Genomic DNA, 15,475 nt, shown 5'->3' with positions numbered 1-15,475 from the left:
CAAAGCAGCGAAATTGTTCCTTTCCTTAGCAGAACCTTATGGGGGGAGGGGGGAGCAGGGCAATATATAAAAACATGAGTTTTTAATTTTAGAACAGTTTTAGATTTATGCAATTATTGCAGAGAAAGTACAGAGAGTTCCTGTATTCCTCATAGGCAGTTTCCCCTACTGTTAACCTCTTATGTTGGTATAGTACATTTGTCACAAATAGTGAACTAGTATTTTATTAACTAGACTCCATACTTTATTTAGATCTCCTCAGTTTTCCTGTATGTCCTTTTTCTGTTCCAGGACCTCATCCAGCACACCACATTACACTTAGTAGTCATGCCTCTTTGGTCCCTCTTGATTGTGACAGTTTCTCAGACTTCTTGTTTTTGATGACCTTGACAGTTTGACAAGTACTGGCTAGGTATTTTAGAACGTCCCTCATGATATTAGAATGGGGTAATATGTTTTTGGGAAGAAGACCACAGAGGTAAAGTGTCATTCTTATCATATAAAAGGTATCTGATAAATATGTATGTACACACACATACACACCAAACACAAGAGTATTACTGTCAGTATGACTTTTCACTATTGATATCAGCCTAGATCACCCGGTTTGAGGTTGTGTTTGTCAGATTTCTCCACTGTAAATTAGTCACTCCTTTTTCCCCTTTCCCATGCTGTACTCTTTGGAAGGTAGTCACTGCCAGCAGTGATATGGAGAGTTATACTCTGTTCCTTAGGAGCAGAATATCTGTGTTAATTATTTGGAATTCTGCTTGGAGATTTATTCATTCCCACCCATCTGTTTTCTTATTCAAGCATTTACTAATACCGGCGTAGTTTACTTATTCAAGCATTTATTTATTTATTTATTTATTTATTTAAAGATTTTATTTATTTATTTGACAGAGAGAGAGATAGCGAGACCAGGAACACAAGCAGGGGGAGTGGGAGAGGGAGAAGCAGGCCTCCCCGCCGAGCAAGGAACCCGATGTGGGACTCGATCCCAGGACCCTGGGATCATGACCTGAGCCGAAGGCAGACGCTTAACGACTGAGCCACCCAGGCGCCCCTCAAGCATTTATTAATACTGGCGTAGACTTGGATATTTACTTTGCACTTTGAGTTACAACCCAGCAGTACCACTTGATTTAATTTGTTGCTCAAATGTTCCAGCTTTGGCCATTAGGAGTTTTTAGGTTTTGCTCCCACGTCCCTTTAACGTAATACGTACCGTCATCAGTGTAAGGTTTTTTGTTTTGTTTTGAGCACTTCCTTACTTTCTAGTACTACAGGATATTCTAGGTTCATCTTGTATATTTCATGTCCCAATCCTAGAGTCAGCCATTTTTCCAAAGAGCAGAGCCAAATGTGTTGAACCTGGTTTGAAAACTGTACTCTCAACTAAAAGGCCTAGTAAATTTAAATTTGAAGTGGAGAAAAACTCAACACTAGCTAACTCTGCCATTCATTACGCGATCATGAAGAATGTATCTTTGCCATTCCAGGCTTATATTGCCTATTTATAAGATAAAATTATGCTATTTCCCTGTGTAAACAAGAGAATATTGTAACAGGCAGTGAGATCATGCACAAAATACTTGAAGTTCTTAAATTCTCTTGACTGGTAGTCAAGAGACTATATTTTACAACCGTTTCTTGTGCTGACTGGGTATGTGACCTTAAGCAAGCCCTGTAACCTTTCTCGCCATAGAGGGCATTGGATTAGATCATTTCCGGTGCATCGTCTTTATCATTTTGTTGTCTCTATTATGAGCCATGAGACAAACAGAAAGTGTTTTATTTTTTTTTCTCTTGAGGTAAAGAGATGTTAAAGGACTAGCTTCTCTGTCATTTCAGTATTGAAATAGGCATTTCCCTAGAGTGTTAAATGTAACTGAAGTATTAATAAGGGAATTATAATATCTGCTCTTTGGGCATGCCTTTTATAAAGTTGTATTCAATCATCCAACATCTTTCTGTGATAACTTTATGTGTAGTATCTTACTGTAGTATTTTGAAATAATACTCAAAATGTCTCTTGGCAAACAGTGTACCCATTTTATATGTGCTAATTCTATTAGGTTCAGACACTGTTCATTATGTTATTAATAGAAGTGATAGCATTCATTACTGTAAATAAAATACTTCCTTCCTCTTTTAAATAGAAACCAATTCTTCACCGAAGGAGGAGAGTTCGAAAGCGCAAACACCACAATAGCAGTGTGGTCACAGAAACTATTTCTGAGACTACAGAGGTGTTAGATGAACCTTTTGAAGACTCTGACTCCGAGAGGCCAATGCCAAGATTAGAACCCACGTTTGAGATTGATGAAGAGGAAGAGGAAGAGGATGAAAGTGAACTCTTCTCTAGAGGGTACTTCCATCGCCTCTCCTCACAGGATGTGCTCAGGTGTCGATCCTCTTCTAAGAGGAAATCTAAAGATGAAGAGGACGATGAAGAGTCAGATGATGCCGATGGTATGTTTTAGAGAACTGTTGCTTATGGTAGTTTTATTGTTTTTAAAGAAACAGGCTGCAAGTGATAGCTGCAAACCCTTCCATCAAAAGGCTGAAAGAGCGACACTCCCCACTAAGCCAGTAAAGGACGGCCAACTTGGTAACCTCTCAAAATTTGCGTCGAGTATATTCATCCCTATTTTCTCATTGAGCTCTCTGTCCTTTTAAAAAGTTTTTTTTTTTTCCTAGTTTCCCCTTCAGGGGACCTATTTTTGCCTCTGCAGAAAATATCTTGCTATCAGGATATTGTTCTTTTTTGCCTAATCCTTTCTCAGCCATTATCTGAATCTTTAGTTAATGGGTGGATTGGACTTAGCATCAGGAAGACATTGAAGTAATAACCCTTTACTAGATAGAAAGTACACTCTGTGGACCTACCTGTTTGGCTAATTGTTGTATGCTGAGTGCTTAAAATAGGCACTCGGTAAATATTGCTAAATGGATACATGCTAGGAAGATGGTTCTTAAGTAAGATCAGATTCATGTAAATTGGACTTGCTTCACATCTGTTCAGGAATCCTTCTGAATCATATCTCTAATGTGCCTTTCTCTGTGAGTAGTAAATTTCTAATAAAAATGGTAACAGTGCCTCAGGGTAGGTTAAATTTTATGGCATAGTGCAAAATCCAGTGATTTACTTTTAAAATAGCCTTGTTGTTTAGAAGTAAAGAAACTGGGGCTCATATATGAGCTGGGTCACAGACCAGGTCATTTACATCCTACCCTAAAGTTTCTGCCGGTGCATTATGCTGCCTGCGTCTGCAGTGTTTGCCTAAAAGGGGGGGGGGGGGTGGTCAAACTCAGCTTTTTTTTTTTTTTTACTTTGCTGGGTGAATTTGGGGGAATCCAGTTGTCCACTCTTGGTGGAATTACAGCATTTATTTAATAATTGAGCTTTTTATTCTTTAAAAAATAAATTTGCTCAATTTCATATCTAGTAGAAACTTGCATTTTCTCCATTCTCATATTTTTATATAAGAAATACTTTTAATATAGTGACAAGATGACTGAGTGCTTTGCTGTGAATGATTTTCTGCAGTTTTGTTGTGTTACACTTTGAGGTATATAACTAGGAAACCAGAGATTTATTGTGTAAATTTGGCCCTTCAGTAAAATTCTCTCTTGGATCATTGTAGACTAAAATAATATCCCTTGTTTAAATTTTTGTTGACTAGGACAGATTTTCTGTGATGTGGCCATTTCCTTTCTTTATTTTCACGGTATTATTGCCAGTTGTGCCTTTGTAGCTTCCCCCTCAAAATCCTGTTCTTGCCTTGGTGTTCTTCCCTTTAAAAACTAATGGGATTAATGAAAGAAAAATTAATGGGAAATATGAATGTACTTAATGCTGCACCACACTGGACACCTAAACATGGTTGAAATGGTACATTTTCTGCTATGCATAGTTTACTACAATCTTTAAAAATAGAAAAAAGTAATGGGGAGAAAATAATGCTAATGTCAAATTTATTTCTAATAAATCATTGTCATTGGTGCTTTCACTTTTTCTTCAGGTCAGTATTTGTCTAGGACTAAAGGCCTTACGGCTGTTCCCGTACAAACACAACATCGATTGAGCAGTTATTCATGTAAGATTGCTCAGTCATGGCCTGGGGTAATTAACTCATGATATTACCTGAAGTAATGATTTTATGGAAACTAAGAAAACAAGAGAGAGAGAATATAAATTGCAAACAGGAAAAAGAAAAAAGAAGAAATGAGCTGATTTGTGACTTACACAGTAGAGACCGCTTGTCTGAAGTAGTTGTAATCACTGCTGAGCATTTGCATTTTTATGCGGCTTAGCTCCATTTTCTAGAGGAGAAAACGGACTTGTAGGCTAACTTCCTAAAGCCGTGCAGTTGGTGATGATAAACCTGAACTGGTTTTAAGTAGTGGGGGGCAGCAGAGTGTTGACCAGGATTCTTTCCTTGTTCTGCCAGCTCACTGCGTGACTTTAGAAGAGATCTTTATTACGTCTCTCCTTTAGATTCTTAACTTGAAAGTGAAGGTAATCTGGAGTTTGTGATGATTAATAAAACTATTTGTGTTGCACATGTAGTCTCAGAAAAAGGCACTGGTACAAGTAGAAAATCTTGTAACTTTTTTTTAATGTGTTGTTTTGTTTTGTTTTTATTCCTCCTGTATAGACACTCCTGTCCTAAAGCCAGTATCTCTCTTGAGAAAATGTGATGTGAAGGATTCTCAACTTGAGCCAGATACATCCACACCTATGAAAAAGAAGAAGGGATGGCCCAAAGGCAAAAGCCGCAAACCAATCCACTGGAAGAAAAGACCTGGTCGCAAACCAGGATTTAAGTTGAATCGGGAAATCATACCCGTTTCTACTCAAGAATGCGTTGTTGAGCCCATTGTCCCCATTCCTAAAGTGGGACGTAAAGCCAAACTTCAGGAGAACGAAGAAACTGTTGAACCAAAAGAAGACTTGCCTTTAACTGAAGAAAGGAAGGAAGAGGAGGAGATGCACGTGGAAGCAGAAGAGGTTGAAGAGGGAGAAGAAGAAGACACAACCAGCAGTGAAGTTAGAGCAGCATCTCCAGTGGATAGCAACAGTCCCGAGACAGAAACGAAAGAACCCGAGATAGAAGAGGAGGAGGAGAAGCCCCGTGTCTTAGAAGAGCAGAGGCAATCAGAAGAGGAGCAACAAGAACTAGAAGAACAGGAGCAAGAGGAAGAGGATGAAGTGGCTATAGAGACAAACCAGAATGAAGACCATGATGCAGATGATGAAGATGATGGTCATCTGGAATCTACCAAGAAAAAAGAGCTAGAGGAGCAGCTCGTTGGAGAAGATGTCAAGGAGGAGCCCGGTGGTCAGGAGTCTTTTTTAGATACTAATATGCAGAGCAGTAGGGAGAATATAAAGGATAAAGAGGAAATGGAACCAGATTCTGAAGAGGAACAGACTTCGCATGAAACGTCCATGGTATCAGAGCATATGCCGGGGTCTGAGGATGATCATGAAGAAGATTCAAACTCTAAGGAAGAATTAATTGAGCTGAAAGAGGAAGAAGAGATTCCTCATAGTGAACTGGATCTGGAAACCGTGCAAGCAGTGCAGTCTTTGACTCAAGAGGAAAGTAACGAGCACGAGGGAGCCTACCAGGACTGTGAAGAAACTCTGGCAGCGTGTCAGACCCTGCAGAGTTACACCCAGGCTGATGAAGACCCTCAGATGTCAATGGTTGAAGACTGCCATGCTTCGGAACATAATAGTCCAATATCTTCTGTCCAGTCTCATCCCAGCCAGTCGGTCCGTTCAGTCAGTAGTCCCACCGTGCCTGCCCTCGAAAGTGGTTACACCCAGATCAGCCCGGAGCAAGGATCCCTGTCCGCACCCTCTATGCAGAACATGGAGACCAGCCCCATGATGGATGTGCCTTCCGTATCAGACCACTCTCAGCAGGTGGTGGACAGTGGCTTCAGTGACCTGGGCAGCATCGAGAGCACCACAGAGAACTACGAGAACCCCAGCAGTTACGATTCTACAATGGGCGGCAGCATCTGTGGGAACAGCTCTTCGCAGAGCAGCTGCTCCTACGGCGGCCTGTCATCCTCCAGCAGCCTCACCCAGAACAGCTGTGTTGTCACTCAGCAAATGGCCGGCATGGGCAACAGCTGCAGCATGCTGCCGCAAAACGGCGTGCAGCCCGCCGCGGCCAACTGCAGCATCAAGTCACCTCAGAGTTGTGTGGTGGAGAGGCCTCCGAGTAACCAGCAGCAGCCGCCGCCGCCGCCGCCGCAGCAGCCGCCGCCGCCGCCCCCGCAGCCGCCGCCGCCGCAGCCGCAGCCGCCGCCGCCGCCGCCGCAAGCGGCCCCGCAGCCGCCGCCGCCGCCCCAGCAGCCGCAGCCGCCGCCGCCGCAGCCGCCGCCGCCCGCGCCGCCGCCGCCCCAGCAGCCCCCGCCCCCGCCGCCGCCGCCGCCGCCGCAGCAGCAGCCCCCGCTGTCGCAGTGCAGCATGAACAACAGTTTCACTCCAGCGCCCATGATCATGGAGATCCCGGAATCGGGCGGCACTGGGAACATAAGTATTTATGAGAGGATTCCAGGGGACTTCGGTGCCGGCAGCTACTCGCAGCCGTCGGCCACCTTCAGCTTAGCCAAGTTGCAGCAGCTGACTAACACCATTATGGACCCTCATGCCATGCCTTATAGCCATTCTCCTGCTGTGACTTCCTATGCAACCAGTGTTTCTCTGTCTAACACAGGACTGGCTCAGCTAGCTCCATCTCATCCATTAGCTGGGACCCCTCAAGCACAAGCCACCATGACGCCGCCGCCGAACCTGGCATCCAGCACCATGAACCTCACGTCCCCTCTGCTGCAGTGCAACATGTCTGCCGCCAACATTGGCATTCCTCACACGCAGAGGTTGCAAGGGCAGATGCCGGTCAAGGGGCACATTTCCATCCGCTCCAAGTCGGCTCCGCTGCCCTCCGCGGCTGCTCACCAGCAGCAGCTGTACGGCCGCAGCCCCCCAGCGGTTGCCATGCAGGCCGGCCCTCGCGCATTGGCTGTTCAGCGTGGCATGAACATGGGGGTCAACTTGATGCCGACCCCCGCCTATAATGTCAATTCCATGAATATGAACACCTTGAACGCCATGAACAGCTATCGAATGACACAGCCCATGATGAACAGCAGTTACCATAGTAACCCTGCCTACATGAACCAGACAGCACAGTATCCTATGCAGATGCAGATGGGGATGATGGGGAGCCAGGCCTATACCCAGCAGCCTATGCAGCCAAACCCTCATGGAAACATGATGTACACTGGCCCCACCCATCACAGCTACATGAATGCTGCTGGCGTGCCCAAGCAGTCACTCAATGGACCTTACATGAGAAGATGAGCAAGATGAACTTGCAATTAAAACTTAAATATATATAAATAAAGGAACCTTTTATACTGACAAACCAGAGAAAAATGGACCTTTTTCCAGTTAAAATATTGCTGTAGATTTAGAGGAATTTTTCTTTGGTTTTATTTTATTTTTTAGAAAACCTGGTCTTCTCTTTTTTTGGGTTCATTTTGTTCTGGGTTTTGGTTTTCTTCACAATCTTGAACATTTTACAATAGAACTCATCTAAAAATGGATTTGGGGATAGGGGAAACATGCACAAAAATCTTTTCATAATTAAAAAGAGCCTTACTTTCTTTACACACCACATGGACAGAATTTGTGTAAAAGTGAATTCTCTTTATTTTATTTTAAGATGTATGTTTCCCCTCACTGTTTGCAGCTCCCAGTGTTGTCATTTTTAAATGTTATATATACATCTCTGGGGTTAACCAGACCCTTTCCTCCAAACCCAACCTTTCATTTCCTACTTCATTCCAGCAGGAGGCACTTACGGGAGACTCGGACGGGGACATGGAGAACAACCCAGGCTCCTTAAACTTATTATTATTGTTAATATTATTATTATTATTATTAATAAAGCGAGGCAGGAAAATGCTTCTCCTTTTAAAATCCCCTCCACTCCCTACACACACACACACACACACACACACACACACACACACCTCTTGAAACCTTTCCCCAAGAATGTTTCTTTAAGATGGACTTCATTGAAATGTTTGTTTTTCTTTAAATCAAGTGTAATATAATTTTTTTCTTTTTGTTTTTGTTTTTTTTTTGTTTACTAATCCCACTCAGCACTCAGAGACACAAAAATACTGTAAGTCTCAATTAACAGCAGAATCTCAGAGGAAAGCTGTTTGCAATCCTAATCCAGCCTTGGAGGAATAGAGATGGTCAATTAACAATCAGAAAAGAGGAATTTTACCTCTTGTTTTTTACCACCTGGTGAATCAGCCATAACGCACATACTCCACACAGCCTCTTGTTTTTAGTATGTACTTTGAGATGCTAAGGGTCTTGATTCTCGAGCCTTTGACTCTGACTAAACTCAAACAGCAGTCCCCAATGATTAGCCTCTTACATTCTTACATAAAGTGTTGATGGATGACTGTACATTTCAGTGATTTGAAAAATACCTGACAAACATTTGACACTGTTTATTTTATGTTGGAAGAGATGACGTAAGGGAGATCATGGTCTGAGTTTTATGGCTACTTAAATGATACATACCTCTAGTTTTCATTTGTCTTGAGATCCTGAGTTCATTCCCTGTGAATCAGAGTGCACCAGCCCCTCTCCTGTGAGTGGTTAAAAGAGAAGAGGGATAAACCAACCACCAGCATAGTAGGGCAAATCTGGACAGCAGGGTTTTAGCAGGTTCCTATGTTGCTCCCAACTCCCATTGTCTTTTCTCTCGTGCAGCCAGTTCGCCCATTCTCTTCCTATTACTTGCTCCAGGGATAGGTAAAAAATATATATATATCTATATATATATATCTATATATATGTTCCATCATTAGAAGATGGAAACTATTATACCACTTGGTATGTGCAGTCAAATATCCAAAAGGGGGAAGAACTGCTTAAAGAAATAACTGTAAGCATTAAATTCTCTCCTTTATTTGTACATTTTATATAGATAAATTTTTGAAGTACTAATTAGGCATTAAATTTTTTCAAATGCACAGGTTTGTTGTTTTTTTTATACACTTTAATTGACTTTCTCAATTAAATGTGTTAGGTAGAAAATGGCAGAATTCCACATCTTAACCGCTATCAATTCTGAGCATGTGCAAGGCTGTGTAGGACCCAGTTTCTCTGTATATACTCTTCCAGTTCCCAATCATCTATGTAGAAAGTGCACTGTGCTGCCCTCTCCCTACATCTTCAGCTATGTCATTGCTTCCTGGTTGGGGTGGGGATGGGGTGGGTCGGGAGGGAGGTATCTTGGGTGGAGGGTGGGTCAAGGCAGAAGGAGAAGCTGTTGAAATGAGGGCCGTGAATTCAGTTTCTGTTGGTTTGCGGTTGTGTTTGGTTTCATTTGTTTCTTTAAAAAAAAAAAAAAAAATTCAATCGGGCAGCTCCCTTTTCCACAAGCCTTTTTGTGACTGTAGAACTATTGTAGAGAAAATGTTCTTTTCTATATTATAAAAGAAATTATCCAACACAGTAATATTGGTACCTGTCATTTTTTCACTTCTGTTTAAAAAAAAATGTATTTTTAGCAAGATAACTTGGGTAATCTTCTAAAAAAGAAATTTAAAAACACTGTTAGTGACTTTGATGCCTTTTAAAATAAGAGCTTTTTCATTTCATTCCATCTTTAAAATTTTTTATCTTTGTTGTAGAATATTAAAAACTATTTTAAGAAAGATAAAAATTCTCTTTAAAGAGATCTCTAGAGTGTGTGAATAGAGCTCCAGATGCCTCTAAAAGCCGCATGTACAAATGAAGCTAAGTCTATTCCTGTCTGTTTATATTTGCTTTTCCTGTTTTGTAACCTCTTTGTACTTTGTTCATGGTGACTTGTAAGCTACGGGGAAGGGGTGCCTAGATGCCTTTGTATTTCTCCATGTCATGCGCTCCTGGGCCAGTTGGTCTCCCTTCCTCTCCTTGTATGTAATATCACTTTTTTTTCCCCTTTCTAGCAAGTACTTTCAAAAGAACTCTGTACATTTTAACATAAAAAAAAATAAATTATGTTGAGCCATTTTGGATGTCTGTCTTGCATGTGGAATTTTTCTCCCAAATATTTCACACTCTCCAGTTGTTTATAAATATTAGCCTTTTTCACATTCCTCTTTATACAGCAAGTATCAGTTCGTGGCCTTTACTTTGAAGTGCCAGTCTTCACTCATACGTGTGTTTAAATGCTGACAATGTAGATAGTTTTTCCTCGTCAATGAAAATTTTGGTATCAACCTCACTTTGGATTTTTGAGGAAATCCATTTGAAAACCTAAAGGGACTCACTCAACCAAAAAACGGAAATGCAGTTGCAATACAAGGAGTTCCTAGAATTGGAACAAAGCAGTTTTCTCATCTCAGCTTACCCGATTATGTTATCGAGAAGATTTGCCAGAAATCAAGGTCCTGAACATAAATGATCTTTTTTGATGTTTTCTGAGTTGTACTTGGTCTCTCTTCATTTAGAATTTTGGATACGAGGCAGACTCCAGAAAATTAGATTTAGCTTTGGGAAACTGACAGCTGGGGGTGGGGAGGTAAGGTAGGTACAAGTTTTAGCTGCCACTCTTTCCTGAGTTAGGAATTTACGAAGTGTTCATGAATAGTATCGATAGCAGACATTTCTCAGTCTCATGCCATTCAGGTTTTAGGCCATATAGTCAGGTCAGGTCATCTCCAGAAAAGAAATGATTTGTTTCCTTTGATGTCTTTTGCTTGCTTAAGTAACCATGATTTGGACCCGAAGACTGTCACTTGTACTATGCAATCATTAGTGGGCTGACTCCAAAACAACTTCTTGTCTTTGCTACTGCACACTACCTGCTTTAAGTGAATTCAAAATAAAGCAATTCTGATTTTTTTTTTTTATGATTTTATTTATTTGAGAGAGCACAAGCCAGGGGGAGAGGCGGAGGGAGAAGCAGGTTTCCCGCTGAGCGGGGAGCCCGATGCGGGGCTCAATCCCAGGACCCCGAACTGAGATCATGACCTGAGCCGAAGGCAGACACTTAACTGACTGAGCCGCCCCGGCGCCCCCAATTCTGATTTTTCTCCAAAGGACATGTGACCCAAAGAATGTATGATAGACTTTTTAAAGTGTTAACATCCCCACTATATTTAAATTACATTTAAAATATAAATAATGAAATTCCATTTATAGCCAACTCATGAATGATCTCAGTAGAGGAGGTGCTCTCCTTTCTTTATTGTCCACCTTCTGACATTTTCACTCTATATCAGAAGGTAGATGTGGGAGGAAAATGATAATACACTTAATTCATGTATGTTGCTGAGAGCCTTGGCCTCAGCCTTGGTGTTAGAATCTATTGCCCCACACTCAGTAACTAGGGTTCCAGGACATCTATTCCTGTTGTGCCTCTCTGAACATCTCAGGTGGTGCCCAGCTTCCCCTGTAGCATGGTGACCATGTGTACTCCGGGAGAGCCGTAGTCTTGCCAGCTAGATGACTGTAGCTCTGCAGGTGACCACTGCTGTTCCAGGTTCTCGCTGTTAGGGCTGCGGCAGTGTATGATGGTTTTTGTCTTTCCTCTTGTCTTAATGCGCAAGATATAGGTCAATGATGAAAATGGAAATACACAGTGAAAAAAACTGCTTGGCAGAACAGAGGAAGCAAGGTTATTATGAGAGGTGGCTTTCAAGAAAACTAAAAATTCAAGTGACACATTTCTGTCCATGAACTCAGAAGACCACATAGAGTAACATTTCTTATGTTGACATACGTCTGGAATTCTTGAGCATGGTCATCCAATTGAAAGCTGGCAATCCCCACAGCAAAACTCAACTCATTTGTTAATACATTTCTGTTAAGGGGCAGGATGGGTTTGTTATATAAGTTGGTGTGGTTACCTAATGCAGCACAGACCCGTGGATTTCCTTTCCAAAGTGACAGCTACAAATTGGGCTTAATGAGATTCCTTGCTATATTAATGAGGAGTCTAAATATCGGTATGCCAATTATATAAAGCCTCAAAAAGGTGGCAGGTGTAATTTCTGCCTGAAATAAGGAAAACCCTTGGGGTATGATGGGCTTTGGTTTTTTGAGATCTTTGAAAACACTAGGCAGAGATAGTCTCGGCGAATTGTTTTCCGGTGATTTCTGTGAATAAACTTCAAGTGTGAGAATATATTCTTGTCATAGGAAAAAAACGTTCTAGCATTTAACTCTACTACACAGACATCTCTGAAAGCCACATTTAAGCGACATTCAAAAAAATTTAAACATTCTCTGAGCTGTTTATTTTTAACCAACCATTTTTAGTTTGTACATGTACAAAGATGAGCAAACTAAGACAAGGGGCTGATTGACATCGACTTGTCGCCTGTACTTAGCGCCTGGCACTGCAGTGCTGGGACGGTGGCGTTTCTGCGACTCGCATTGAAAAGCTGACATCTGGACAACGTTAGGAGACACGTGCCATTCAGATCACTTCTCAAGTTACTTGAGTTGGCCTTAGCTTTTTGAGTCCCAGAATCTCCTATTTTTGGAAACTTCATATAAAACCTTGAAATTGGTACCCTAAGTTTGAAGTTTCTTATGAACAAAGTAAAGAAAAACATTCATACGTAAAACTTCTTTGCTGGGACTAAGGCTCTGCCCCGCGTACAAGTTCTAATTATTTGATTGTTTAATTGATGTATTGCTTTTAATAGAGTTGATTGGTGTAATGTTCTTTTTAAAAGAAAGAACAACAACAAAAAAAAGAAAGTTAGAACAGCAGTTGTAGTCAGTTATGTCAAAATGATTGAATTTGATCATAGTTTTCCAGAGAAAATGAAAACAGTTATATATTGAGTAGGAGGCAGTGATGGAGGCTTTACTAAACACAAGGACCTCTTGCAAAATGGAATAATTACTCCGCTTTTAAAAAGTTTGTCTAGCTCCTATTTAAGGAAAGTAACTAAAATTGACTAGAACCCCTAACTTGACAGCCTCAAAGGACTCTTGATTGAAAGTCGTAAATCTGAAAACTGAGTAACATGGAATATTTCAAGAACAACTTGACAGGGCCAAGGAAGTAATTCTACTAAAATTACAAAGGAAAACAAAACAATACAGAGCCAAACCAAGCCATTATAGCTTATCTTTGTTGAGTTACTTCGTTAGGGCTCCCTAGCTATGGGATGGCTCTATCAGTCTGTTCCATCCTCCTTGATCGTCAGCTTAGTCTTCAGTTGGCTCCTCCCCAAGCAGCCTCCTCTGCCGTTCCAGGCATCCCATGAAAATGTGAATATGCCCAAAGAAGAAGAGAGACTTGGTTCTCAGCATCTTTTTATGCCTGTTTTTATTGTGAAAATAGAGTATATACAGAGTCCATAAAACATGTACAGCTTCATGCATCTGTTTAAAGTGAATACCTCGGTACAACTAAATCAGTTCAGAAAATAGTACAGCGGCCCAGAAATCTGATTGCAATCCTCTCTCCCAACCAAAGATAATCACCAGACTCGTGATAGGTACTTTCTTAATTTTTAAAAAAATATTTTACTACTTCGGTATGCACTCTTAAACACCATAGTTTTCATTTTGCCTGGTTTTGAACTTTATAGAAATGGAATCATGTCCAGCATCGGGAATATAGTCAATAATATTGTAATAATGTCTGTATGGTGACGGATGTGACCACACTTACCATGGTGAACACTGTATAATGTATAGAATTGTCCAATCCCTATGTAGTACTCCTGAAACTAATATAACATTGTATGTCAACTATATTTCAATAATAAATTTTTTTTAAAGAACGCATTTTCACTAAGTTTACAGTACCTAAAATTTTACTTAAGACCCCATAGCTATCTCCTGAAGTTTAAAAATCTATTTCAGGAATAAAATTGGATCATGAATTTTAAAAAAGCCTGTAACACAAATGGAATAATTTTCTAGAAGTTGAGATGGTCTAAAAATATTTGACAATTTTACAAACCTAAAAATACATGTACTAAATCTTAAAAAAAAATGGAATTCTGCATTTTGCATCTGGTTTCCCTCAACATGTTTGTGAGGTTTGTTCCTGATGCTGCATGTCACTATGATTCATTTATTTTCATGGCTGTGTAATATTCTATTATGGGACTGTACAAAGTGTATTTATACCTTCTAAAGTTGACGTAGATTTAGGTTGTTTCTAGTTGGGGTTATTAGACAATGTGGCTATATTTAACCCTGTGTAGGTCTCCTGCACACATTTGCAGACATTTCTCTTAGTATACTCCTAGAAGGGGAATTGCTAGATGATAGAATGTAAATTCAGCTGACTAAATACTGCCAAAAAGTTTTCAAAAATAACCATTCTAGGGGTGCCTGGGTGGCTCAGTTGGTTAAGCCTTCGGCTCAGATCATGATCCCAGCATCCTGGGATCAAGCCCCGCATCAGGCTCTCTGCTCAGCAGGAAGCCTTCTTCTCCCTCTCCCTCTGCCTGCCTGTCTGCCTACTTGTGAGCTCTCTCTCTCTCTGTCAAATAAATAAATAAAATCTTAAAGAAAAATACTATTTTTTTCTCCCATCAGCAGTATATGGGAGCTCCTGTTATACACATTCTCCTCAGTATTTGATATTTTCAATTATTTTGAACTTTTGTCAATCCAGTGGATGTGTAGTGGAATCTCTTTGCGGTTCTATTTTGCATTTTACTGACTTATTCATTATGTTGAGCACCTTTTCATGTGTTTATTGGCTATCTGAAATTCCTCTTTTTGCAAAGTGTCTGTTCAAGCCTTTTCCCTGTATTACTACAGAGTTGTCTTTTTCTTACCGACTTGTAGGAGTACTTTATGCATTTTGGATGTGTCTTCTGTCAGTTACATGTACTACACATATCTCCGCCCATTCTGTAACTTGCCCTTTCGCTTTCTTAATGGTGTCTTTTGATGAACAGAGTTCTTAATGTGATCCAGTTCAATAATATCTCCCTTTATGGGGAGTTCTTTTTCTGCCTGGGTTAAGAAGTCTTTTCCTACCCTGAGATTATCATAGTATTCTCTGTAATTTTTAACAGCTTCATTGTTTTGCTTACATAGTTAATTCTTTACTATACCTGGAATGATTTGCATTTATAGCATGAGTCAGGGGAACAGTGTCATTTTCTTCTCATATAAATATACAATTCCAACACCATTTATTCCTCCACCCCTGCTCGACATCATGCATCTAGATGCATAGATCTGTCTTGGGACTATTCTGGTCTGTATATCTCTCCTGAAATATTTATGCACTGGCCTGTATATCTATCCTGTCTTAATTACTGTAGCTTTATGAGATGTCTTGCTATTAAATGCAACAAATCCTCCCAAGTTGCTTTTCTTCCTCAAGAGTGATTAACCCTTCCAGGCCTTTTGTATGTCCATATCTTGTTAGAATCACCTTAC

At 40.6% G+C, this 15,475-nt stretch overlaps 1 protein-coding gene across 4 annotated transcripts in view; it reads left to right on the top strand.

The window, feature by feature from the left end:
- KAT6A (lysine acetyltransferase 6A) overlaps positions 1-10,119 on the top strand; it is a 115,513-nt gene extending 105,394 nt beyond the window's left edge. For all 4 annotated transcript variants that reach the window (XM_081809488.1, XM_081809477.1, XM_081809482.1 and 1 more), the window contains exons 16-17: positions 2,163-2,475; positions 4,665-10,119. In XM_081809488.1, the coding sequence (XP_081665614.1) occupies positions 2,163-2,475; positions 4,665-7,390 (3,039 nt within the window). In that variant the 3' untranslated portion in view covers positions 7,391-10,119. The remainder of the gene's footprint in view (positions 1-2,162; positions 2,476-4,664) is intronic.
- Positions 10,120-15,475: the final 5,356 nt, after the last annotated feature.

This window comes from Leptonychotes weddellii, chromosome 2 (genome assembly GCF_054177405.1).
Source record: "Leptonychotes weddellii isolate Sample4059 chromosome 2, ASM5417740v2, whole genome shotgun sequence".
NCBI classification, from domain to species: domain Eukaryota; kingdom Metazoa; phylum Chordata; class Mammalia; order Carnivora; family Phocidae; genus Leptonychotes; species Leptonychotes weddellii.
The sequence above is the reverse complement of the archived record's forward strand: the minus strand, read 5'-3'. Positions and strand labels throughout refer to the sequence as shown.